The sequence below is a fragment of the Saccopteryx bilineata genome, chromosome 11, assembly GCF_036850765.1.
Source record: "Saccopteryx bilineata isolate mSacBil1 chromosome 11, mSacBil1_pri_phased_curated, whole genome shotgun sequence".
Classification (NCBI taxonomy): Eukaryota; Metazoa; Chordata; class Mammalia; order Chiroptera; family Emballonuridae; genus Saccopteryx; species Saccopteryx bilineata.
Genome location: NC_089500.1, coordinates 47,654,813 through 47,681,082, shown reverse-complemented (window position 1 = coordinate 47,681,082; position 26,270 = coordinate 47,654,813). Strand labels below are relative to the sequence as shown.

The window sequence follows — 26,270 nt, the reverse complement described above, 5'->3', positions numbered from 1 at the left end:
GGGACTACAAGTGTGCACCACTGTGCCCAGCTCACCTGTTATTTTGAAACTATTTTTTTTTTAATTTATTTATTTATTCATTTTAGAGAGGAGAGGGAGAGACAGAGAGAGAGAGGAGAGAAGGAGCTGGAAGCATCAACTCCCATATGTGCCTTGACCGGGCAAGCCCAGGGTTTCGAACCGGCAACCTCAGCATTTCCAGGTCGATGCTTTATCCACTGCGCCACCACAGGTCAGGCTGAAACTATTTTTTTTTTAAGCAAGAGACAGACAGACAGATGGAGAGACAGATAACACAGGAGAGATAAGAAGCATCAATTCTTTGTTGAGGCACATTAGTTGTTCATTGATTGGTTTCTCATATGGGCCTTGACGGGGGTGAGGGGGAGTAGGGGGTGTTCCAGCTGAGCCAGGGATCCCATGCTCAAGCCAGCAACCCTGGAGCTCAAGCTGGTGAGTCCACACTCAAGCTGGATAAGGCCACACTCAAGTCAACAACCTCAAGGTTTCAAACCTGGGTCATCTATGTCCCAGGCCCACGCTCTATCCAATGCACCACCAACTGGTCAGGCTTTACACTTTTTATAAGATAATGGCAGAGCAGTACTAAGTAAGCCATCACCCAAGACTTTTTCAGGAAACAACTGTCTCAGGTAAACCAAATATTTAAAGACTGTATTAACAACAGCCAGTTAGAAAATATAACAGAAATGAAAGAATATCAACAAATACCTTATAGTAAACATAACAAGAAGTATGTAGTAAGAAAATGGTAAAACTTTAAATAAATTGAAGGACATGACAAGTTTCTGGACTGGAAAAATTACTATAAAGATATGATTCCAAATTACCCAAATTTAACAAAATTCCTTTTGAAACTTCAGAAAATCTTTAATTCATATAGAAAATACCCATGACAATAGCAAAGAAATTCCTAGAAAAAAATAAAGACCAAAATAATGTCATTTATAATTATTAGAAAAATTGAAAAAATAAAGAATGTTGAGGTAAAGTCAATAATTTAGAAAAAATATTACTACCAGTTCACTATCTCATAGCATGCCACACCAAAAATGAATTACAAATTAAAGTTTAATGTAAAAAACAATTAGAAAAACATATATATGAATCAAAAAATCTTGCCAAGTTAATTTTTTTTAATTTTTCAAATTGATTTTAGAGAAGAAGAAACATCGATTTGTTACTCCACCCATTTATGCATTCATTGATTGATTCTTGTACATGTCCTGACCAGGGATTAATCCCACAATTTTGGCATATCTGGATAACACTCTAACCAACTGGAGTACCAGGTCAGGGCCTAAATTTTTTTAAACTGACATAAAGGTTGAAAGGACTGATATCACTAACTACATAAATCTTTAAAAATTCTGTAAAACAGGCCCTGGCTAGTTGGCTCAGCAATAGAGTGTCAGCCCGGCGTGTGGAAGTCCCAGGTTCGATTCCCAGCCAGGGCACATAGGAGAAGCGCCCATCTGCTTCTCCACCCTTCCCCCTCTCCTTTCTCTGTGTCTTTCTCTCGTCCTCTCCCACAGCCAAGGCTCCACTGCAGAAAAGTTGGCCTGGGCACTGACGATGGCTCCATGGCCTATGCCTCAAGCACTAGAATGGGTGGATCCCAGCTGGGCATATGCAGGAGTCTGTCTCTCTGCCTCCTTTCTCACTTTTAAAAAATACAAAAAAAATTTTTTTTTCCATAAAATGACTATAATCCAAATTAATAAGAAAAAAAATAGAATTATAAAAAAATAAATAAGGCAGGCAAGCACACAAAAGAAAAACAGGCAAAAGAGACAAAACAAAAATAGCTTTCTAAAATTAATAAACTTTCTACCTTAAAGTAGAAAAAGTGTAGCCTGACTAGGCAATGGCGCAATGGATAGAGCGTCAGACTGGGACACAGAGGATACAGGTTCAAAACCCCAAGGTCACTGGCTTGAGCACGGGTTCATCACGTTTGAGCACAGGGTTGCTGGCTACAGTGTGGAAACATAATGACTCCATGGTGGCTTGCTTGAACCAAAAGGTTACTGGCTTGAGCAAGGGGTCATTCGCTCTGCTTCAGCCCCTCCCCCCATCAAGGCACATATGAGAAAGCAATCAACGAAAACTAAGGTGCCGCAACAAAGACTTGATGCTTCTCATCTCTCAGCTTTCCCCTCTGTCCCTATCTGTACCTCTCTCTGGCAAAAAAGAAGAAACTACAAAAAGTATATACAGTGGTACCTTGAGATACGAACAGACCAACATACGAATTTTTTAAGATACGAGCTGCGACTCGGTCCGTATTTTTGTTCAAGATCTGAGCGAAATTCCGAGATACGAGTCATGATTCAGAAGCTGCCACTAGTTGGCGCGTTGGCGCACGGGTCCAGTACGGCAGTTTGATATACAAGTTGACTGACTTACGAGCTCAGTTACAGAACAAATTAAATTCGTATCACAAGGTACTACTGTATATTAAAACCAAAACCAAAGTAAAAAGAATGAAGAGGGAAAATCAATAAAAGAATAAATCAAGAAAAGCTGATTCTTTGGGGATGAGAATCGATGAATAGCTCAGTTAGAGCATTTTTCGGAGATGCAAAGGTTAAGTTTGATCACTAGTCAGGGCATATACAGAAACAGATCAATGTTTCTGTCTCTTTCTCCCTTCCTCTCTCTCTAAAATCAATAAATAAAATTTTAAAAAAATTATTTTTATAAAAACAAAATCAAAATTCGCCAACACCCAGGGGAATTAAAAGAGCAAGAAAAAAACAACACTACAGATTCTAGAATTTAAAAGTACCATATTCCCCCATGTATAAGACGCACCCCCAAAAAACTTGGGGTCTAAAAATTGGGTGTGTCTTATACAATGGTTGTAGGGGGGGTTAACTTGCATTTCCTGCTTTTTCGCGCTTATTTTTGCGCTCATTGTTAAAGGCAGTGATTTGTCATCAGACACAGATGAGGACAAGCTAATGAGTGGGAGTTTTGACAGTGATAATGAGTTGTATAAATTTTATGATGAATAAAACTTGAGTTCAATAACTTCATGTAATACTATTTTTTAATTTTGGGCCTCAAAATTAAGGTGCGTTTTATACATGGGAGCATCTTATACATGGGGAAATACGGTATACTACACCAATCAATCTGACAACTTAAATTTAAGGGCCAACTCCTTAAAAAATACATATTACTAAAACTGATGTAAAAAATACATATATCTGAATAGTCCTACATTTATTTTAGACACTAACTTCTTGACCATCACTGGTTAGTTCAGTCAGAGTTGTGTCCCAAAAGACCCACGAGATGTGAATTCCATTTCCGGTCAGGGCACACATGGGAAACAACCAATGAATGCACAACTAAGTGGAACAATAAGTGAATGTTTCTGTCTTTCCCTCTCACTGCTGTCCTTTCTTTCTCTCTAAAATCAATTTTTAAAAATTATTTAAAAAAATAATAAAAATAGAGAATTCTTAATTAAAAGTCTCCCTACAAATAAAGGTCCAAACCTAGAGGGCTTCACTGGAGGCCTATAAAACATATAAAGAGGCCTGTCCTGTGGTGGCGCAGTGGATAAAGCATAGACCTGGAAATGCTGAGGTCGCTGGTTCGAAACCCTGGGCTTGCCTGGTCAAGGCACATATGGGAGTTGATGCTTCCAGCTCCTCCCCCCCTTCTCTCTCTCTGTCTCTCCTCTCTCTGTCTCTCCTCTCTCTCTCTCTCTCTCTGTCTCTCCCTCTTCTCTCTAAAATGAATAAAAAAAAAAAAAAAAAAACTAAGCTAAAAAAATTTTAAAAACCCATATAAAGAGCCTACCAGGCAGTGGTGCAGTGGATAGGGCATTGGACTGGGACACCAGGACCCACAGGTTCAATACCCGAAGGTCACCAGCTTGAGCCCAAGGTCGCTGGCTCGAGCAAGGGGTCACTCAGTCTGCTGGAGCGTCAAGGCACACATGAGAAAGCAATCAATGAACAACTAAGGTGCCTCAATGAAGAACTGATGCTTCTCATTTCTTTTTCTTCCTGTACGTCTTGCCCCTATCTATCCCTCTGACTCTGTTTGTCAAAAAAAAAAAAAATCCAAAAAACAAACAAAACAAAACAAAAAACCTAGATAAATGAATTTCATAAAAAAAAAAAGAAAAAGACAAACTCTTTCAGAAACAAGGGGAGGTAGAGATGCTTCCAAAGTCATAAGGCCAACACTACTCTTATAGCAAAACTAGACAAAGAGGAGTGCCATGGGGAACACGGGGGTAGGGAGGAGAGATATTCGGTGGGAGACTTAAATCTATGTAAACACAAAAAATTAAAATCAATAAAAATTTTTTTTAAAAAAAGAAAAACTAGACAGAGACAATTCAAGAAAATTACCACTATCCCTCATGAAAAGACACATAAATCCTTAATAAAATACTATCAAATAGAATCTGGCACTATATAAAAAGGATAATATATAACAGGGGTTTATCCCAAGAATAAAAGTCAGTTTACTATTCAAAAATGTCAGTGTAGTTCACCAAGTTAACATATTAAAGGATAAAAAAATAAATGATCATTTCAATAGATATACAAAAACTATTTAACAAAATCCAAGCCCCATTCATGCTAAAAACTGTCAGCTAATTAGAAATGGTAGAGAACTTCCTCAACCTATGATAAACATCTGTAAATAAAATCTCTAGCTTAAGACTGGAAACTTCTAAGATCAGAAAAAAGCAATGATGACAACTATCAGCCACTTCTACTCAACACTGTGCTGAAATCCTAACCAGTGCAATAAAGCAGGAAAAAAAGATAAATAAAAAGCATAGAATTGAAAAAAATAAAACCTTCTTAATCATAGATGACATGATTAAATACCTACATTATCCTAAGACAACACAAAAAAATCAGCCAAGTCACAGGGTATAAGGTCAATATATAAGGTCTACCGGAAAGTTCTGTCCGTTTCTATCACAAGTTTCGACACGTAGGCACGTTTATTTGGCGCATGTGTGCCTCTCTATTTTTATCACTTAATGTATACATACTGACATAGCAAATTAACTAAAACAAACTTGATTCATGTTAGTCTTATGTGTGAAGCCCATAGTGTACCCATGGCTACTGATAAAGTTCATTTACACCACTGTAATTTTTGCGAATTTCAACAAGGAAGAAATGCTACAGAAGCATGTCTGTCGCATCTACCATATTCCCCGGACTTAGCACCCTCCGACTATCACTTGTTTTTGTCCTTACAAAATTTTTTGAAGGACAAAAAATTCAAAAATGAAGAAGATATCAAACAAACACTGGTTCAACTTTTCGCATCAAAAGATAAAATATTTTTCAAAAATGGGATATACAAATTGCCCTCACATTGGCAAGAAATCATTAATAATAATGGCAATTATTTAATAAAGTTTACTGACGGTAAGAAAAATTTGTATTTTGTTTTATTCCAAAAACGAACAGAACTTTCCGGTAGACCTTATATAATTAATTATACTTATACATGCCAGTGAATACAATAAAAAAGAAATAGAAGTCATAAAGATTGGAAAGGGAGAACTAAAGCTGCCTCTATTTGCAGATAACATGATATGTACACAGAAAACCCAACAGAATCTAAAATAAAACTACTGGACCTAGTAAGTGAATTTAGTAAAGTCATAGGATGAAAATATACTATTATTTTTTGCCTGACCTGTGGTGGTGCAGTGAATAGAGCCTTGACCTGGAATGCTGAGGTTGTCGGTTCAAAACCTCAGGCTTCTCTGCACAAGGCACATATGAGAAGCACCTACTTCAAATTGATGCTTTCTTCCTCTCTCTAAAATCAATAAATAAAATATTTAAAAAATAAGAAAGAAGCCCTGGCTGGTTGGCTCAGTGGTAGTGTCAGCCCAGCATGTGTATGTCCCAGATTCAATTCCCAGTCAGGGCACACAGGAAAAGCAACTATCTGTTTCTCTGCCCTTCCCCCCTCCTCTTTCTCTTTCTTCCCCACCCGCAACCATGGCTCGACTGGAGCAAGCTGGCCCCAGGTGCTGAAGATGGCTCCATCGCCTCTGCATCAGGAGCTAAAAAGAGCTCAGTTGCTGAGCAATGGAGCAACCCCAGATGGGCAGAGCATCACCACCTACTGGGCTTGCCAGGTGGATCCGGGTTGGGGCACATGCAAGAGCCTGTCTCAGCCTCCCCTCCTCTCATTGAGGATAACTTACACTATCTTAATACTTATAAAGCAGTGGTCCCCAACCTTTTTTGGGCCACAGACCGCTTTAATGTCAGAAAATATTTTCACAGACTGGCCTTTAGGGTGGGACGGATAAATGTATCACATGACCGAGACAAGCATCAAGAGTGAGTCTGACGGATATAACAGAGGGAATCTGGTCATTTTTTTTTAAAAAAAAAAACATTGTTCAGACTTAAATATAAATAAAATGGAAATAACGTAAGTTATTTATTCTTTCTCTGCAGACCGCTACCAAATGGCCCATGGACCAGTACCGGTCCGGGGGTTGGGGACCACTGTTATAAAGCTTTAGTAATCAAACCATGTGGTAGTGGTGTAAGTTTAATCAAATACATCAATGAAACAAGAGTCCAAAATAGAGCTCCAATTGGTTTTCAATGAAAACCCTGGCCCTGGCCTGCTCAGTAGATAGAGCATCAGCCCAGCATGTGGATGTCCCAGGTTCAATCTCCAGTCAGGGCACACATGAGAAGTGACCATCTGCTTCTCTTCCCCTCCCAGCCAGTGGCTTGACTGGTTCAAGTGTAGGCCCCAGGTGCTGAGGACAGCTCCGTTGATTCAAGCATTGGCCCAGACAGAGATTGCTTAGTGGATCCTGGTCAGGGTGCATGTGGGAGACTATCTCCCCTCTCCCCTTGGAAGGGAGGGAGGAAGAAGGGAGGAAGAAAGAAAGGGGAAACGGATGGGGAAGGGGAAGGGGAAGGGGAAAAAGAAAGACTCCAACAGAAGTCAATGAGAAAAAGAAAGTATTTTCAACAGATGATGCTGGAACAACTAGATATACACATGGAAAAAAGGCATTTAAAATATACTATATTTTGCCCTGGCCGGTTGGCTCAGCGGTAGAGCGTTGGCCTGGCGTGCGGGGGGCCCGGGTTTGATTCCCAGGGCACCTAGGAGAGGCGCCCATTTGCTTCTCCACCCCCCCCCTCCTTCCTCTCTGTCTCTCTCTTCCCCTCCCGCAGCCAAGGCTCCATTGGAGCAAAGATGGCCTGGGCGCTGGGGATGGCTCCTTGGTCTCTGCCCCAGGTGCTAGAGTGGCTCTGGTCACGGCAGAGCGACGCCCCGGAGGGGCAGAGCGTCGCCCCTGGTGGGCATGCCGGGTGGATCCCGGTCAGGCGCATGTGGGAATCTGTCTGACTGTCTCTCCCCGTTTCCAGCTTCAGAAAAATACAAAAAAAAAAAAAAAGAAGAAAAAAAAAAAATATATATATACTATATTTTGATGTAATAATTAGGAAACTTCATTAAAGTAAGTGTTCATAGGATAATACTTACATTTTTTATGTTGATGTTCCCCCAATCATCATCCTGTTTTAAAGACAAATAAAAAACATTTAACCACCCTGTAAAATAGCATAATCTAATAATCAACTAGTTTTAAGCTACTTCAAAATTGAATTTTTTGTTAGATTTTATTTAAATTACAATAATCAGAACTATTTTTTAAAAACACATATACAATCCTAAAGATAGGAAATCTATCAAAGGCTTAAACCACATAAGACATAATCTAAAACACAGTAAACTTAACAGCACCAAAAGTACTAAAAACATCTGACTGATTACAAATGAAAGATGCCATTTTTTGCATTTTCGTTACGTATTTGAAATCAGGATAGCTAATAACTGGCTTAGGTGACAAGAATGAAGAGTAACATGAAATATGATTTACATAATTAGGGTAATTTTAGAATTTATCATTCAAATCAGGAGACTCTTGAGAAAGTGCTATTAAAAATTATACCAGAGGCCCTGGCCTGTTGGTTCAGCGGTAGAGCGTCGGCCTGGCGTGCGGGGGACCCGGGTTCGATTCCCGGCCAGGGCACATAGGAGAGGCGCCCATTTGCTTCTCCACCACCCACCCTCCTTCCTCTCTGTCTCTCTCTTCCCCTCCCGCAGCCAAGGCTCCATTGGAGCAAAGATGGCCCGGGCGCTGGGGATGGCTCCTTGGCCTCTGCCCCAGGCGCTAGAGTGGCTCTGGTCGTGGCAGTGACCCCCCGGAGGGGCAGAGCATCGCCCCCTGGTGGGCAGAGTGTTGCCCCTGGTGGGCGTGCCGGGTGGATCCCGGTCGGGCGCATGCGGGAGTCTGTCTGACTGTCTCTCCCCGTTTCCAGCTTCAGAAAAATACAAAAAAAAAAATTTTTTTTTAAAAATTAAAAAAAAAAGTTATACCAGAAGAGTAAACAAGACTACCCAAGGCAAACTAACTCTTAAAATGCTTGCCCCGTCTACAAATGTTTCTCAAGTACTAAGTTCCATATCTATGAAAATTAATAAATACTGTTACTTCAATATGTTCAATTAAACCAAGATCTTTTTTCTTAATGCCATACAATCATACATCCACAGATATTTTGGTCTTACTGAAGCTAAGCCTTTCCCTTCACAAAATAAAGTCAGTTCTATATTACTTCTTTCATTTTGCGGAAAGTACAAGGCACTTGATCTGCTTCCCTTTGGTGGTGCCACTAATTATCTCTCTGGACACCCTGCTTCAAAGTGGACATTAACTCCCTAAAGACCCTTCTCAGTTTAAGGGGTACTACTGTAGTCACAAGAGCTGGGAAATAAACCCAGATCTACTTGACTTGTATATCACATGCTTTTTTGGTACCTTACTTAAAAACTCTCTGATGCTGTTTCCTCGTTTATAAAATATATAAAATTCATTTACTTTCATCATTTTTTAAATACACACAGTAGGGAATAAAAAGAAAATAAAGCCTGACACAAAATAAGTATTCAATAAGTAACAGCTATTAGCAGTTAGTTTCATTTAATTAACATTTTTCTATAATTCTCTATAATATACCACAAGTACAGGCATACCTCATTTTACTGTGCTTTGCTTTACTGTGCTTTGTTGCATATTTTACAAGATCCTCCACCAGCAAAAAAGATTACAACTCACTGAAGTATCAAAAAATGGTCATTTCTTAGTAATAAAGTATTTTTAATTAAGGTATATACATTTTTTTAGACATAATGCTATTGCGCACTTAATAGACTACAATATATGTAGTATAAACATAACTTTTATATATACTGGGAAACCAAAATATTTTTGTAACATGTTTTATTGCAATATGCACATTATTGCGATCTTCACTTTATTACAGTGGTTTGGAACCAAACCTGCAATATATCTTTAAGTACGCCTGTACACATCCCAGCAGATATTAGGTTATCAATGACTAAAAGTTCATACTGCACCTTGGAACGGAAATAATGTTTCTTCATCAACATCTGTTTTACTGCCCAGCTGACAGTGGTAACCAGCCCTTATCTCTACACTTAACTATAGCTCTTTAGCATTTCAGATCCAACTCTTGAACTACTTTTTAAAAACACCTTTGCATCTTTTTTGTGGCCCTTCATCAATGATGCTAGTAAACTTTGACTTTTATTTTTTTAATTTTTTCTTTTATGTTTATTTATTGATTTTAGTCAGAGAAGAAGGGAGAGAGAGAGAGAGAGAGACAGAAACATCATTCTCTTCATTTATGTGCCCTGGAGATCAAACCAGCAACCTCAGTGCTTTGGGACAATGCTTTAACCAACTGAGCTATCCGGCCAGGGCTGTAAGCTTACTCTTAACTACAGTCACTGTGATCATTCCACAGGAACTAAAGGACAAATTCAGTTCCTTTTAGAAATGAGAAGCATCAATCATCAGTTTTTCACATTGAGACACCTTAGTTGTTCATTGATTGCTTTCTCATGTGTGCCTTGACTGTGGGGCTACAGCAGACTGAGTAACCCCTTGCTCGAGCCAGCGACCTTGGGTCCAAGCTGGTGAGCTTTGCTCAAACCAGATGGGCCTGCACTCAAGCTGGCGACCTCGGGGTCTCGAACCTGGGTCCTCCACATCCCAGTCCAACGATCTATCCACTGTGCCACCGCCTGGTCAGGCTCCTTTTCTTTTTAAACAAAAAATTTTTTCTCTCATCTCCAGACAGGTATTAAATAGCAATTACTCTTAAGAGAAAGGGGGCTATTTCCTAAGGGATAGGATGCAAGAAAAGCCACAGAAAATAATCAACAGTTTTCCAGTATTCAGAACCCGGTCTTTGGTAAAAATGTTGAAATATTTTTAATTTTAACATTCAAATGCATATATAAAAATAAATTTTGTAGTAGTCTTTTTATATATGTGAAAAGCAAATCTACCATACTGTTCCATATTTTTTTTTTTTTTTTTTTTTTTTTTTTTTTTTTTTTATTCATTTTAGAAAGGAGAGAGAGAGAGAGAAGGGAGGAGGAGCAGGAAGCATCAACTCCCATATGTGCCTTGACCAGGCAAGCCCAGGGTTTCGAACCGGCGACCTCAGCATTTCTAGGTCGACGCTTTATCCACTGCGCCACCACAGGTCAGGCTGTTCCATATTTTTAACAGAAATAAAATTTTCCACCCTGTAACAGAAAATTGCTAAGAAAACACAAATAGATTTTGTAGTAGTCTAAAAATATAATACTTTTAACACACCCTCCTAGGAAGAAAATTTCAAAGAATACAAATAAATTGAAGTACCCCACTCACCTGACCCAGGGAAGTATTCATTGATACAGTACATTTGAATATAAAAAATTTAATGATGCTTTCATAACATAATGTTTGAAAAATGGCTGCAATGCCTTACCTGTGCTGGCACAGTGGATAAAGTACTGACCTGAAAGACCGAGGTCACTGGTTCGAAACCTTAGGCTTGCCCAGTCAAGGCACATATGGGAAGCAACTACTATGAGTTGATGTGGCCTGTTCCCCCTTTCTCTCTCTCCCTCTTTCATTCTCTCTTTCTCCTCTCTCTAAAAATCAATAAACAAAATCTAAACTTTTTTTTTTAATAAACTGTTGAAATGGCTACCATGTGGCCCTAGCCAGTTGGCTCAGCAGTAAAGCATCAGCCCAGCGTGTGGAAGTCCCAGGTTCAATTTCCAGTCAGGGCACACAGGAGAAGCGACCATCTGCTTCTCCATCCCTCCCCCTTCTCTTTCTCTCTCCCCCTCCCAACTTGGCTCATTCGAGCAAGTTGGCCCTGGGCACTGAGGATGGAAACATGGCCTTGCCTCAGGTACTAAAATAGCTGTTGCTGAGGAACGGTCCCAGATGGACAGAGCATCACCCCATAGGGGGCTTCCCGGGTGGATCCTAGTCAGGGCACATGTGACAGTCTGTCTCTCTGCCTCCCCACTTAATAAAAAATAAATAAAAAATTTTTAAAGGCTACAATGTTTCTCCTTACACTAACATAAATAAAATAGTTTTAAATCCAAAACTATATACTCTCACCAAATAAAAAAACCTGAAATGCTACATCGCACTAATTATATAATAGTATACAATGAAAATATAGACTAAGTTTTACCTTCAATGTTCCTCCTTTCACCATAACTTTCTGTCTGGACGGCTGGACTCCAGTCAGCGCAAAAAGCTGAGCCTTAAACACCATTGGGGGTTCATCAGTATTCAATTCCACACCTTCAAATTTCTCCTTTCCCCATTTCACAGTAACTGCAAACAAACCCATCATTTATTTCTTTTCATTTACAAAGTAACAAGACTTCAGATTAATAAGCAGGCTAGTTCTTGAAAGCCAAACTATGTCATTCATCTTTCTGTGTTCAAATGCCTACACCAAAGCAGGAGTGACCTGAGTGCAGTAGGTCCTGAATAAAATTTAACTGGATTTTACCCAAGTCCTCATTTGATAAATAAGGAAACTAACTTTTAAGAGCAGTTGGTTGCCTTATTAATGTAAAAAAAAAAAACTAGTTAGTAAATATTCAAGTCTTCTGAATCTCACATCAATAATATCTGCAAAATATGATCACACTGAAATACTTCCCAGAATAAGGTTCAAAGAATTCAAAAAATGTGTTTAATTAAGCAGTCGTTAAAATCTACATACTGTTGGAATAGAGAAGAAAGACTTAAGAAAGGTAACTTGAAAAAATTGGGAGAATAAAGAATATTTAAAACAAGTTAAAGAATACAGATTCTGCAGTCTTAGAACTGAAAAGTGTGGTTCGTGGCCTTGGCCAGATAATGCAGTTGGTTGGAGCATCATTCTAATATGCAACGGTTATGGATTTGATCCCTGGTCCGGACACATACAGGTACAGATCAATGTTTCTGTCTCTCTCTAAAGACATAAATTTAAAAAAAAACTTTAATGTGTGATTCCTGACTACAAAGTGGTCAAATATTAGGAGTTCGCCTATCCAGGTAGTGGTGCAGTGATAAGTGTCAGCCTAGGATGCTGAGGACCCAGGTTTGAAACCCCAAGACTACAGGCTTGAGCATGGGATCATAGACATGACCCCATGGTCGCTGGCTTGAGTCGCTGGCTCAGCTAGAGCACCCCCCCCCCATCAAAGCACATAAGAGAAGGCAATCAATGAACAACTTAGGCACTGCAACTATGAGCTGATGCTTATCTCTCTCCTTTTCTGTCTCTCTGTCCCTTTCTCTCTTGCTAAAAAAAAAAAAAAGGAATTCAAAGATAGACCCTGACCAGGTAGCTCATCTGGCTCAGCATCATCCCAATATGCCAGTCACAGGTTCAATCCCCAGTCAAGAACTTATAAGAATCAACCAATGAATGCATAAATAAGTGGAAGAACAAATCAATGTGTCTTTCTCCCCCTCTGCCTTCCCCTCTCGCTCTAAAATCAGACAATAAAAAAAAATATAAAAAGAATTCAAAGATACAACTAAATCACTAAAAATATATAGAAATACAGAAATTCTACTTCACAGTCATTCAAATGGCAATTTCAAAAAAAGAAAAACAAACTAAGGATGTGGTGAAATCGGAACCCTTGTGCATTGCTAATGGGACTATAAAATGGTGCAGCCATTGTGGAAAACATAGTACCTCACAAAATTAAACACAGAATTACTGTATAATCCAGCAAATCTACTTTTAGGCTTAAACCCAAAAGTACATAAATCAGGGACTCAAACTTTACTGTATACCATTTCATAATGGCATTATTCACAATAGTCAAAAAAGGGAGCACCCAAGTGTCCATCAATAGATGAATGGATGAACAAAATGTGGCATGTGTGTATAATGAATATTGTTCAGCTTTAAAAAGTAATGAAATTCTTACACATGGTACAGAATTGGATGAACCTTGGAGACATTATGCTTAGCAAAATAAGGCAGATACAAAAGGACAAATATTGGATGATTCTATTTACATGAGGTACCTAGGGTAGTCAAAATCACAGAGGCAGAAAGTAGAATGGGGAAAATGGGAATGGGAAGTTATTGTTCAATGGAACAGTTTAAGTTAAGAAACACAAAAAAGTGCAGAAGGTAGACAATGATGACTGTGTAACAATATGAATGTCAAAACTGTATACTTAAAAATGATTAAAATAGTACACTTTGTTACATATATTTTACCACAATAAAAAAATTTCAGTCAGTCCATAATGTTCATTCAATTAGCCCTATACATAGCTAATTTTTGAAATACCTATGTAAAAATAAACTCAAAAATATAGTTTGTTGCCTGACCAGGAGGTGGCGCAGTGGACAGAGCGTCAGACTGGGATACGGAAGGACCTAGGTTCGAGACCTCAAGGTTGCCAGCTTGAGCGTGGGCTCATCTGGTTTGAGCAAAAGCTCACCAGCTTGGACCCAAGGTTGCTGGCTCGAGCAAGGGGTTACTCGGTCTGCTGAAGGCCCACGGTCAAGGCACATATGAGAAAGCAATCAATGAACTAAGGTGTCGCCATGAAAAACTGATGATTGATGTTTCTCATCTATCTCCGTTCCTGTCTCTCTATCCCTATCTATCCTTCTCTCTCTCTGTTAAAAAAAAAAATTAAAAAAAAAAAAAATATATATATATATATAGTTTGTTTCCATTACAAATTTATACTTATTCAAAATGAGCATTTCACAATTAATGACTGTCTGATTTTAACTGTTAAAATCAGAATGTGAAAAACTGATCCTGACTCCAAATTCCAATTCTTTCATCAGTTCAATTAATATGCTCAGCATTCTTTCAATATAAGCCTAGTAATAAGCATTAGGGGAGCTCAATGAAATTATAGTCCAATAAGGAAAAATGGGGACTCTGGCCAGTTGGCTCATTGGTAGAGTATCAGCCAGGCATGTGGATGTCCTGGGTTTGATTCCTGGTCAGGCCACACAGGAAAAGCAATCATCTGCTTCTCCTCCCTTCCCCCTTTCCTTTCTCTTTCTCACTCTCTCTTTCTCATCCTCTCTTTTCCTCTCCCGCAGCCATGGCCTGAGGAGCTCCCTGCCTCAGGTACTAAAAATAGCTTGGTTGCAAGCATGGCCCCAGATGGGCAGAGCATCAGCCCCAGCAAAGTTGCTGGGTGGATTCCAGTTAGGGGCACATGCAGGAGTCTATCTCCCCTCCTCTCACCTGGAAAAAGAAGGAAAAAAAATGGGAAAAAAAGGTTAAAATAATACAATATAAATATTATAAATGCCACAGGAGCACAGAAGAACGCTTCATCAGCAAGGAAGAATTCTCTATAGGAAGTGACAACTTTTGTGTTATCACTATCAGGTTGAGACTCAAAGAAAAATAGGTGCTAGCAAGACAAAAAAGAATAAAAGTGGCCTTGGCCAGTTGGCTCAGTGCATCGAGTGTCTGTCCATGGATGTTCCAGGTTTGATCTCCAGTCAGGGCACACATGAGAAGCGAGCAACTGTTTCTCTTTCCCTTCCCTCTCCCCCTTCTCTCTCTCTTCCCCTCCTTCAGCCAGTGGCTCGACTGGTTCCAGTGTGGGCCCTGGGCAATGAGGATAGCATGGTTAGTCTAAGTGTCAGCATCAGACACTGAGGATAGCTTGGTTGATTCGAGCATCGGCCCAGATGGGGGCTGCCAGGTGGATCTCTGTCACGGTCAAGGTGCATGCAGAAGTCTGTCTTTCTACCTCCCCTCCTCTCACTTAAAAAAAACAATAAAAGTATTACTGGAAAAGACAAGAAAAACATTCAAGCCTGGCTGGGCAGCTCAGCCGGTTAGAACATCATCCTGACATGCTAAAGTTGCAGGTTCGATCTCTAGTCAAGGCACAAAAAAGAATCAACCAATTGCCTGACCAAGCAGTGGTGCAGTAGACAGAGCGTTGAACTGAGACACAGAGGATCCAGGTTCAAAACCCAGAGGTTGCTGGCTTGAGCAAGGGGTCACTTGCTCTGCTGTAGCCCACCTGCCAAGGCACATATGAGAAAGCAATCATTGAACAATTAAGGTACCGCAACGAAGAATTGATGCTTCTCCTCTTTCTCCCTTCCTGTCTGTCTGCATCTATCCCTCTCTCTGACTCTCTCTCTCTCTTTGTTAAAAAAAAGAATCAGCCAGACCTGTGGTGGCCCAGTGGATAAAGCGTCGACCTGGAAATGCTGAGGTCACCGGTTCGAAACCCTGGGCTTGCCTGGTCAAGGCACATATGGGAGTTGATGCTTCCAGCTCCTCCCCCCTTCTCTCTCTCTATCTCTCTCTCTCTCTCTCTCTGTCTCTCCCTCTCCTCTCTAAAATGAATTAAAAAAAATCAATAAATAAAAAAAAATTAAAAAAAAAAAGAATCAACCAATTAATGCATGAATAAGTGGGACAACAAACTGGTGTTTCTTTTGTCTCTTTCCCCCTTACTCTCGCTTTCTAAAAACAATCATTTAATAAATCATGCAATAAATAAATAAATTTTAAAATAAAGAAATAAAAACATTCAAAAACCTAATGCAGCATGGTGTGCCCTAAGATATAAGTAATTCCCATTCTGAAGAGGAAGCAGCTGAAAATGGAAACTGACCAAGGATCAAGTCAAGGAAGATAACATAAGTTATGCTAAAACATATAGGCTTCATGTGACAGAAAACATAAAATCCCTGAAAGGTTTTTATAAAGGCCAATTTGGTCTGGTTTGAACATTAGATTACTCTAGCAGCAGCAGGGAAAATGGTTTTGAAGGACAACTTTAATCGCTGAGATAAGCTAAAAACAGAACAATAAATAGTATAAGCAAAACACAGGACTAAATCAAAACAGTATCAGAACAAAGAGGAACCTACCTAAAATGTACTTAGTTGTGTCACATGGACAAGTTACTTAAATTTTTTTACTTACCCATAAAGGAGAATTATACCAGTATCACAGGATTATGCTGAAGATTAAAACAAAGCAGCATGTATAAAAACACTAGCTTTGTGCCAGGCACACAGGTGGTCATTAAATTTTATGGCACTTACCTTAACCATTTAAGATTCTGGATATTTACATTTTTACCAAAACTTATGAAACAGTACTTAAACTGTTGTTTTAATGGGGCTTTTTGTAGAATCTGAAAATAGAGTCTCAATATATAGCTGTCTAAAGAAGAAACCTTAGAAATCTACTTCAATTCCCACATTCTGGAAATGAGGAAAAGATTTGATTAAATATTTAAGAAGGAATTCAATTTTTAAGACACAAAGTTTGGTAAATAAAGGTTTTTTGTTTTTGTTTTTTTAGGAGAACAAAAGAGAGGGACTGCATTTGTTGTGTGTCTACCTATGTGTTCAAGTACTAGCCTACACTGGGATTTACTGCCATTACTTAATGTCCCCTCGGTTCTCTACTGCATAAATGGAATATTTCAAATACTATTTTACTATTACTGTGTAATTGTTCTACTGTTAATAATTATAGAATGAGGTTGAGCAATCTCTATTAAAGCACTTGATTCAAGATTCTAAAACATCAAGACTCCACCTTCAAATTAAACATTACTTTTGTTTCATATCATTCTTTGAAAATGCTTAATCTTCAATAAAGAAATTATAATAGGTATGGTCAACGAATCCCACATCCATAGCCAACTGGAGGCACCACATACATCCTAGGAGCCATTTTGAACAAGATAGGAAACAAGAAGGCTCATTAACTAAAACCTTGATCCCTGAGCAATCCCTTACTTAGACTGCGGTCATGCAAAAAACCCGTCAAACGCCAATCAAAAGGAAACGATGCCCGCGGATGTGTGTATGCATCTACCTCACAAGCTAACGCTACGCTTCGGACACAGAAGCCCAATACAATGTCTGATTACATAAAAAGAAAGCAAAATATTCAGCTGCAATATGCCTTGGGATAAAACAAAAAACTGGTGCGAGAACGGGGGGCTGAGGCAAAGGCAGCGCGGGCTAAGGGAAGCTACGGAGGGAAAGCCGGTGGACGATGAAGGGTACCGTAACCTTCCTTCCACGGTCCCTCCGTCCCCGCAGGATTCCCGGCCAGCGGCTCCCTCCCCCAGGTGGCAGTGAGGAGCACCGGAACTCCCCCTACACCTGCAGCCAGGTCCCGGGCGGCCCAGGACACACCCTCACCTCTCCCGGCACCCGAGGGCAGCGACGGGAACCATTCTGCAGAGTCACCACTCCCGGAGGCCGACGCTCGCCGCCCCCATCTCCGCTCCGCTCCCACCCCCACCCACCCGGCGGCCTCGCACACGCAGCACCGCGTCGCGCTGCAGGGCTCGGAACCCGCAAGGACAGCGAAGGGGCCGGGGTCACTCCGCGCCGCAGTCCCCCGCCCACGCCTCCCCGTCCCCTCTGCCGCCCCGCACTCGGCCGGGCGCCGGCCCGCCGGCCCGGCCTCCATTGAGGCCCAGCGCGGGGCAGGCTGCGGGACGCGGGCCGAGGAGGGAGCTCACCAGAGTAGAGCGGCATGGCGGGGCGCGAGGGCAGGCGGCGGCGCAGGAAGCCTGGGCCTGGCAAGGGCGGCGAAGAGACACGGACGGGAAAAAGCTGCGGCAGCAGCCGAGACGGAGGCGCGGCGGTGGCGGCAGCTCGGATGCGACGACAGCCTCATTCAAACCGGCCACTGGCGATGACGCAGCAACACGCGGTCAGCCCGCAGAGCTAGAGGAGGCCAGGAGCAGAGCGGCGAGGCGGGGCTTGGACGGTGGAGAGACCAGGGAGGTGGGAGGGAAGCGGGCCGTGGCGGAGGCGCGCGAGACGGCGGGCGCGGCGCGTGGGCGCGCGGCCCCTGAGCCACTACAGGTGGGCGCCTGCGCACTGCGTGCCACCTCCCCGCGCCCACCCACCACGTGAGCCTGGCCCCGCCCAGCCGAGCCGCAGGTGGACTGGCAACTTGCTCTTCTCGCGACTGTCTTTTTAAAAGTCTTTTCTCCCTTTTTCAAAAGGGTGGGTCAGTGCGAGCCGGGGACATTTTGTTGTTAATGTAGCAAGCAGCACAGCAGAGAGAGCCCTTGCTCCACCCCTCAAATTGCTCTGTCTCTTCATTAATGAAAATGTCTAGCCCTTCCCTTAAGAATTTTTGTGGCAAAAATAAATACTGTATGACCAAGTTTGTTTTCAGCACACCCCTCCCTCTTTGGTGCAACTAACTTCTAGCCTCATTGGAGGACTTCAGGATCTGAATTTAAGACAGATGGGACAAAGCGAGGATGTGGAATGATGCTAGTAACTGAAAGGAAGCATGAAAGAAAATTGACCTACTTGGCCTGCCTTCATGTCAGCGGGAGTTGTAGATGATAGCAATCTTGCCCTACAACCATATGTTGCTAGCCCTGGTCTACAGGTATCTAATAGGTAGAATCTTCTGATTAAGGTTGACTTCTTGCCCTGGTAGGATGGATGGCTTGGTTGGTTGGAGCATCGTCCAGAGCACAGAAGTTGTTGGTTCAATCCCTGGTCAGGGCATGTACAGGAACATATCTTAACCTGAATGTTTATAAATAAATAAAGTGTAAAAATGTGGCCAAAAATCAGAAAGTGAATTTAGTTTATTGCTTAGCATGCCCCTTCCTCATCTGTTCAGCAGAATCAACAGAAATTATATCCAACTTTGAAGTCTCCATTTAATGCTCTTTTTCATATATTCTTTTTTCATAACAGAAATAGAAAGACAGATGGGGATAGACAGGAAGGGAGAGAGATGAGAAGCATCAATTCTTTGTTGCAGCTCCTTAGTTGTTCATTGACTACTTTCTCACATGTGCCCTGAGGGCAGGGATGTCTACAGCAGAGCAAGTGACCCCTTGTTCAAGCCAGTGATTTTGGGCTTCAAGCCAGTGACCTTTGGGCTCAAGCCAGTGACCATGGGGTCATGTCTATGATCCCACACTCAAGCCAGCACCCCTGTGCTCAAGCTGGCGACCGGTAAGCCCGCGCTCAACCCAGCAACCTTGTGGTTTCGAACCTGAGTCCTCTGCATCCCAGTCTGACACTTTATCCACTGTGCTACCACCTGGTCAGACATCTTTTCCATATATTCTTAAAGCCTACTCCTGTAATCACCCTTTTCTATCAAGTTGCATTACATTGTAGCTGTTTGCTCCTCTTGTTCCACAAGTATATATTGATACTCAATATAGAAGCTGTGGATACAAAGATGAATCAAAGGTCCTGCCCTCATAAAAGCAAGAATCTATTAGGAATACTGAAATATTCCTAATCCAAGATAGTCTTCTCACCTTAAAATCCATAACTTGACAATATCTGAAAAGGCCCTTTGCATATAGACAGTAACACATTCACAAGTTCAGGAGATTAAGACATGCCCTGATGGTTGTTAGAGCATCAATCCCTACACCAACATTGTGGGTTTGATCCTGGGTGAAGGCATGTACAAAAAACAACCAATTAATGCATAAATGGGTAGAGCAGTAATCAATATTTCTTGCTCGTTCACTTGCTCTTTCTCTTGCTCTCCGTTCCTTTCTCTCTAAAATCAGTAAATAATTTTAAATTTTTTTACAAGGAGATTAGGACATGGGCTTCATCTTTGGCAAACCATAATTCTACCACAGGTATAAAAAACCCCAGCAAATATTTACTACATATAGCACCTATAAATCTAGTATTTCTGAGTCTTTTTTCCTCTACTAAATTACAAACCTTTGGAGGGGAAAAGCCCACTCTTAAATAATTAGGGATATCTATTCCCTAATTATTTATTTATATTACAAACTATTTAAATAAGTATAAATATATAATATTTTATGTACGTTATATTCCCAAATTGTGTGTTTGTGTGTGTGTGTGGTGTGTGTGTGTATGTGTATGTATGGGCTGGAACAGTATTCTACCTATAAAATATGTTCAATGAGCATTTTCTAAATCAGGGGTCTCAAACTCGCGGCCTGCGGGCCGCATGCGGCCCGCCGAACAATTTTGTGCGGCCCGCAGACTAATCCACGAAGTTCAAAATATTTTGGATAAAATTAAGTAAGCCTAGGGGCCTACTTGTATTTTTCATTTCTCTAGCATCCTAGCTAGATATTAGCTTAGTTAACAGCAGTTGTGATGCGAACTACAGTTTCTGGTCGTTTTGTGACACTGAGTAAACTGCATGTACGATTGTGCTTGTTGTACTGATTTTTTTTTTGTTTTCAACTGCAGTGAGAAAAGTGTTGCGTAACAGTTGCCTTTTGTAGACCTAGTGCAGCCCACCGAATGGCTGTGATCTTGCTCTGCGGCTCACATGCTGAGTTGAGTTTGAGACCCCTGTTCTAAATGAATGCATAACCTAGTTTTCAGTCAACAGATGAGGCATAGGGCGAACACTATACTGCAATAATCAATAGACCTTGACATTCAATTGCTAGCAAGTTATAGATGAAGAAGGGAGAGCGATGGCTCTGCTTCATAAGGTTTTTGAAAGGCCAATATTCCATCCATCAAGTTCCTCTCTTATTTCCTAAAGCAGTGCTTTTCAAGTTTAATGTGCATGTGAATTACCTGGGACCTTATTAAAATGCAGATTTTGAATCAGTAGTTCCAGGATGATTTCTAAGATATTAACAAGCTTTCAGGAAACCACCCTTTTGAGCAGCAAGTCATTAAAGGAATTGGTTGAAGATGGATTGCAGGACTATCTAGGTTTTAGCCCACAGGAAGAAGAAATAGACGGGGGAAAATTACTGGGTATCAATTTCCCTTTAAGCAAGAGGAATGGGAAGGATGTGCAAAATTCATTAGTGAAAACTGTTCCTGACCTAGCTGTATGGAAGTCTGAGAAATGTGTCTTAAACTCTATTGGGAAAGGTAGACAATGTATTTTGGTAGAAAACCAGGTGTCTCTGCCAAGCAAATGTTGGACTCTTTTTAATGTTCAAGCTTAGAAAGTTATCCTAAAACAAGTGACAAAACTCCTGGTTACTTAGATTTTTCACTTATAAAAGGAAAATTATAGCCTGCCTCACCTGTGGTGGCACAGTGGATAAAACATTGACCTGGGCCCTGGCCGGTTGGCTCAGCGGTAGAGCGTCAGCCTGGCGTGCGGGGGACCTGGGTTCGATTCCCGGCCAGGGCACATAGGAGAAGCGCCCATTTGCTTCTCCACCCCCCACTCCTTCCTCTCTGTCTCTCTCTTTCCCTCCCGCAGCCAAGGCTCCATTGGAGCAAAGATGGCCCGGGCGCTGGGGATGGCTCCTTGGCCTCTGCCCCAGGCGCTAGAGTGGCTCTGGTCGCGGCAGAGCGACGCCCCAGAAGGGCAGAGCATCGCCCCCTGGTGGGCAGAGCGTCGCCCCTGGTGGGCGTGCCAGGTGGATCCCGGTCGGGCGCATACGGGAGTCTGTCTGACTGTCTCTCCGGTTTCCAGCTTCAGAAAAACAAACAAACAAACAAACAAAAAACATTGACCTGGTACGCTGAGGTTGCCAGTTTAGAACCCTGGGCTTGCCTGGTCAAGGCACATATGGGAAGCAACTACTTACAAGTTGATGCTTCTAGCCTCTCCTCTCTCTTTCTTTCTCTCCCTCTCTCTACACTCTATCTAAAAATCTAAAAATTAAATAAAAAAAAAAACAAAATTATAATATCTGTTCCTGGGTACTCTCAATGTTCTAAGATTCAGATGACTAGTTGAGTATATGTATGTCAGGAATAAAGACCAAATAGAGCTGATCTAGAACAGAACAAATACCAAGTACACTCATGTTTTTATACCTTTTAGGCTAAGTTCAATTCCAGAAGTTTATTTATTTGTTTGTTTTGTATTTTTCTGAAGCAAGAAGCAGGGAGACAGAGGACAGAGGACAGACTCCAGCATGCACTGGACCAGGGTCCACCAGGCATGCCCACTAGGGGGCAATGCTCTGCCCATCTGGGGCATTGCTCCATTATAACCTGAGCCATTCTAGCGCCTGAGGCAGAGGCCATGGAGCCATCTTCAGCTCCTAGGCCAACTTTGCTCCAATGAAGCCTTGGCTGCGGGAGGGCAAGAGAGAGATAGAAAGAAAGTAGAGGAGGTAGGGTGGAGAAGCAGATGGGTGCTTTTCCTGTGTGCCCTGGATGGGAATTGAACCTGGGAATTCCACACACCGAGCCGATGCTCTTCCACTGAGCCAGCGGCCAGATCCCCAGAAGTTTTAATTAATGAACTCAAAGCAGAAGAAATAAATGATTTATAATTCTCATCCTCAAGAAGTTTCTTTCAGAAACAAAAATCTCCATAGCTACACACAAATAAACTGTTTGGCCCAATATTTCCCTATTTATACTAACTTTGACTTCAATTAAATTCAATGATGCTTTAATTACTGTGCTTTCTGTCTTCCATTTTTATCCTGCACCCACCTTAGAATCAAGTTCTCCTCATTTTCTCTCCACTTACACCTGACATCCATGATACATTTTTATTTATTGATTGATTTTTATAAAGAGAAACAACAATTTGTTGTTTTTCTTATTCATGCATTCATTGGTTGATTCTTGTATGTGTCCTGACTGGGAATTGAACCCACAACCTTGGTACATCTAGACAAAGCTCTAACAAACTGAGCTACACAGCCAGAGCGGTGATACATTCCTTTTTTTTTTTTTTTTTTTTTTCCTGAAGCTGGAAACGGGGAGGCAGTCAGACAGCAGACAGATTCCCACATGTGCCCTACTGGATCCACCCGGCATGCCCACCAGGGGGCGATGCTCTGCCATCTGGGGCATTGCTCTGTTGCAACCAGAGCCACTCTAGTGCCTGGGGCAGAGGCCAAGGAGCCATCCCGAGAGCCTGGGCCATCTTTTTGCTCCAATGGAGCCTCAGCTGCGGGAGGGGAAGAGAGAGACAGAGAGGAAGGAGAGGGGGAGGGGTGGAGAAGCAGATGGGTGCCTCTCCTGTGTGCCCTGGCCGGAAATCGAACCCGGGACTCCTGCACGCCAGGCCAATGCTCTACCACTGAGCCAACTGGCCAGGGCCTTTGATACATTTCTAAACCTTACAAACAACAAAGTTTTCTCTGTCTCTTTAAAGAATTGCTTTTTTTGCATTATTTATTTAACATTTAATATTTACTGGGTTTTTTATATGTATATAGTAGGTATATTTTGTCTTTTCATCTAGACCATGACACTTTCTTAGTGCCTCCTTCAGAAATATTTGATGGTTAATTCATTTAGACAATTCAGGATTGTGTTGTACTCTGAAGAATTTTTATAATTTTAATCAGATCACTATCTGTGTATTATCTGCTTCATATCTGGACAGCAAATACAACTACCTTGTTCATTTCTGTATCCTCTTGACCTGCATAGACCCAGCATGGAGTAAACACCCCATCTATATAGTTACTGAATAATGGATTACTGGTGTTGGTGATAGGAATTCAGAAAAGAAAAAGAGCTTGAAGCAAATGGGAGGCAGTTGGGGGCAGGAGGGTCCTAGAGAGACAGAAATAGCAAAACCTCATAGTAACTGAATTTATTAATTCAACTACTACTTATTGATTTTCTATTCATGCACACTGAATTGTAGGAGTTCATGGTTGATCAGAAAATGTAGAAAAATATTAATATTAAAGTAAGTAATAACTATGCAGGAAGGGGAATGGCTAGAATAGAGCAGAGGATTTGTGCAGGGCTGTGGCAACAGATAATGTAGGGTGGCTAATGTGGGACATAATCATAGAGAGCCTGAGTTCCAGGATAACAAGTTTAGGGGTTTTCAGAAACAGACTTGACTTGGGGTTGTAAACACACAATACAGTATACAGATGAAGTGCTGTAGAATTGTGCACCTGAAACCTTTAATTTTTTTTTTTTTTTTTTGTATTTTTCTGAAGCTGGAAACGGGGAGAGACAGTCAGACAGACTCCCACATGCGCCCGACCGGCATCCACCCGGCACGCCCACCAGGGGCAACGCTCTGCCCACCAGGGGGCGTTGCTCTGCCGAGACCAGAGCCACTCTAGCGCCTGGGGCAGAGGAGCCATCCCCAGCGCCCGGGCCATCTTTGCTCCAATGGAGCCTCTGCTGCGGGAGGGGAAGAGAGAGACAGAGAGGAAGGAGGGGGTGGGGTGGAGAAGCAAACGGACCCTGGCCGGGAATCGAACCCGGGTCCCCCCGCATGCCAGGCCCACGCTCTACCGCTGAGCCAACCAGTCAGGGCCTGAAACCTTTAAAATTTTGTTGACTAGTGTCACTCTAATACCTTCAATAAAAAGAAAAATAATTAGAAGTTTTCTATCTTCTTAAAGTCACCAGATGCCTGACCTGTGGTGGCACAGTGGATAGAGCATCGACCTGGAATGCTGAGGTCACCAGTTCAAAATCTCAAGGCACATATGAGAAGCAACTACTACGAGTTGATGCTTCCCTTTCCTCCCCCACCCCTTCTCTCTCTTCTCTCTAAAATCAATAAATACAGCATTATTTAAAAGTCACTAGATATCACAAACAAGAAAAGTAATATTGAAATTTCCATGTGTTACCTTTCCAGATGATCTCGCATTCCAAAGCAAAGACCTAACCTAAGTGAAAAATTCTTTTATAGGGATCCCTGTGAGTCAAGCGGAAAGGCCATTTTAATGTTCTCTACTTTTAAAATTAGTAAAGTAACATGTGAACAAGGTTTAAATTCAAACAGTGTGTGACCTGTGGCGGTGCCGTGGATAAAAACATCGACCTGGAATGATGAGGTCGCCAGTTCGAAACCCCAGGCTTGCTGGATCAAGGCACATATGAGAAGTAACTACTACTAGTAGTTCCCACTCCTCTCCCCCACCCTGTCTCTCTTCTCTATCTAAAATTAGTCAATAAAATATTTTAAAATAAAATAAAATTCAAACAGTAAAAGGAAAATATTTAAAGAAAAATTAAAATCTATTTATTCTTCTGCCTGACCTCTGGTGGTGCAGTGGATAAAGCATCAACCTGGAACACTGAGGTCGCCGGTTCGAAACCCTGGGCTTCCTGGTCAAGGCATATATCAGAAGCAGCTACACTGCTTCCCACTCTTCCCCTACCTTTCTCTCTCTCTCTCTCTCTTCTCTCTAAAATCAATAAATAAAATCTTTTTTTAAAAATCTGTCTCTTCTAATTTCACTTATAACAATCAACTGACTTAAACCCTTTGTGATTTTAGGGCTCTTGGTGGTCACCTTCATAATTCTGAATAATATACTTACAACCCTATTTGTTAGTTTATCAAGTTTACACAATATTATTGAATCAACATTGTAAACTATAAGGATATAACTTATTATATCTTCCTCCTCTTTCCTGTCCTATTTCTCCCAACTTTTTTTTTTTAGGTGAGGGGAGGGGATATAGTGAGGCAGACTCCAGCATGCACCTGACCAGGACCCCCATTGGGGTCAATGCTCTAGCATCAAGCCATTTTTAGTGCCTGAGGCTGTTGCACGCCAAGGAACTATCCTCGGCACTGGGCGTGGGGGGGGGGTATGCTCAAACCAATTGAGCCACTGGCTGCAGGAGGGGAAGAGGGAGAGAAAGGGAGGAAGAAGCAGATGGTCACTTCTCCTGTGTGCTCTGACCAGAATTTGAACCCAGGACATCCATACGCCTGCTGACACTCTATCCACTGAACCACTGGCCAGGGCCTCTCCCAACTTTTATAATTTTGTTTTAGTTCTTTTATTGATTACTTAAATTTTTTTTAACATAGTTAAACCTGCATTTCTTGTTCTGTGAGACCTTAGACTGTTTCTTGACTGCAACTATAAAAGATAAGGAAAGTAGAGCTTCCAGCTTTCCCTTCCC

At 41.6% G+C, this 26,270-nt stretch overlaps 1 protein-coding gene across 1 annotated transcript in view; it reads right to left on the bottom strand.

Moving 5' to 3' along the window:
* Window positions 1–18,453, bottom strand: part of USP14 (ubiquitin specific peptidase 14) — a 58,135-nt gene extending 39,682 nt beyond the window's left edge. The window contains exons 1-3 of the mRNA XM_066247596.1: window positions 17,963–18,453; window positions 11,640–11,785; window positions 7,549–7,581 (exon numbers count right to left, since the gene is read on the bottom strand). Of these exons, the coding sequence (XP_066103693.1) occupies window positions 7,549–7,581; window positions 11,640–11,785; window positions 17,963–17,978 (195 nt within the window). The 5' untranslated portion in view covers window positions 17,979–18,453. The remainder of the gene's footprint in view (window positions 1–7,548; window positions 7,582–11,639; window positions 11,786–17,962) is intronic.
* Window positions 18,454–26,270: the final 7,817 nt, after the last annotated feature.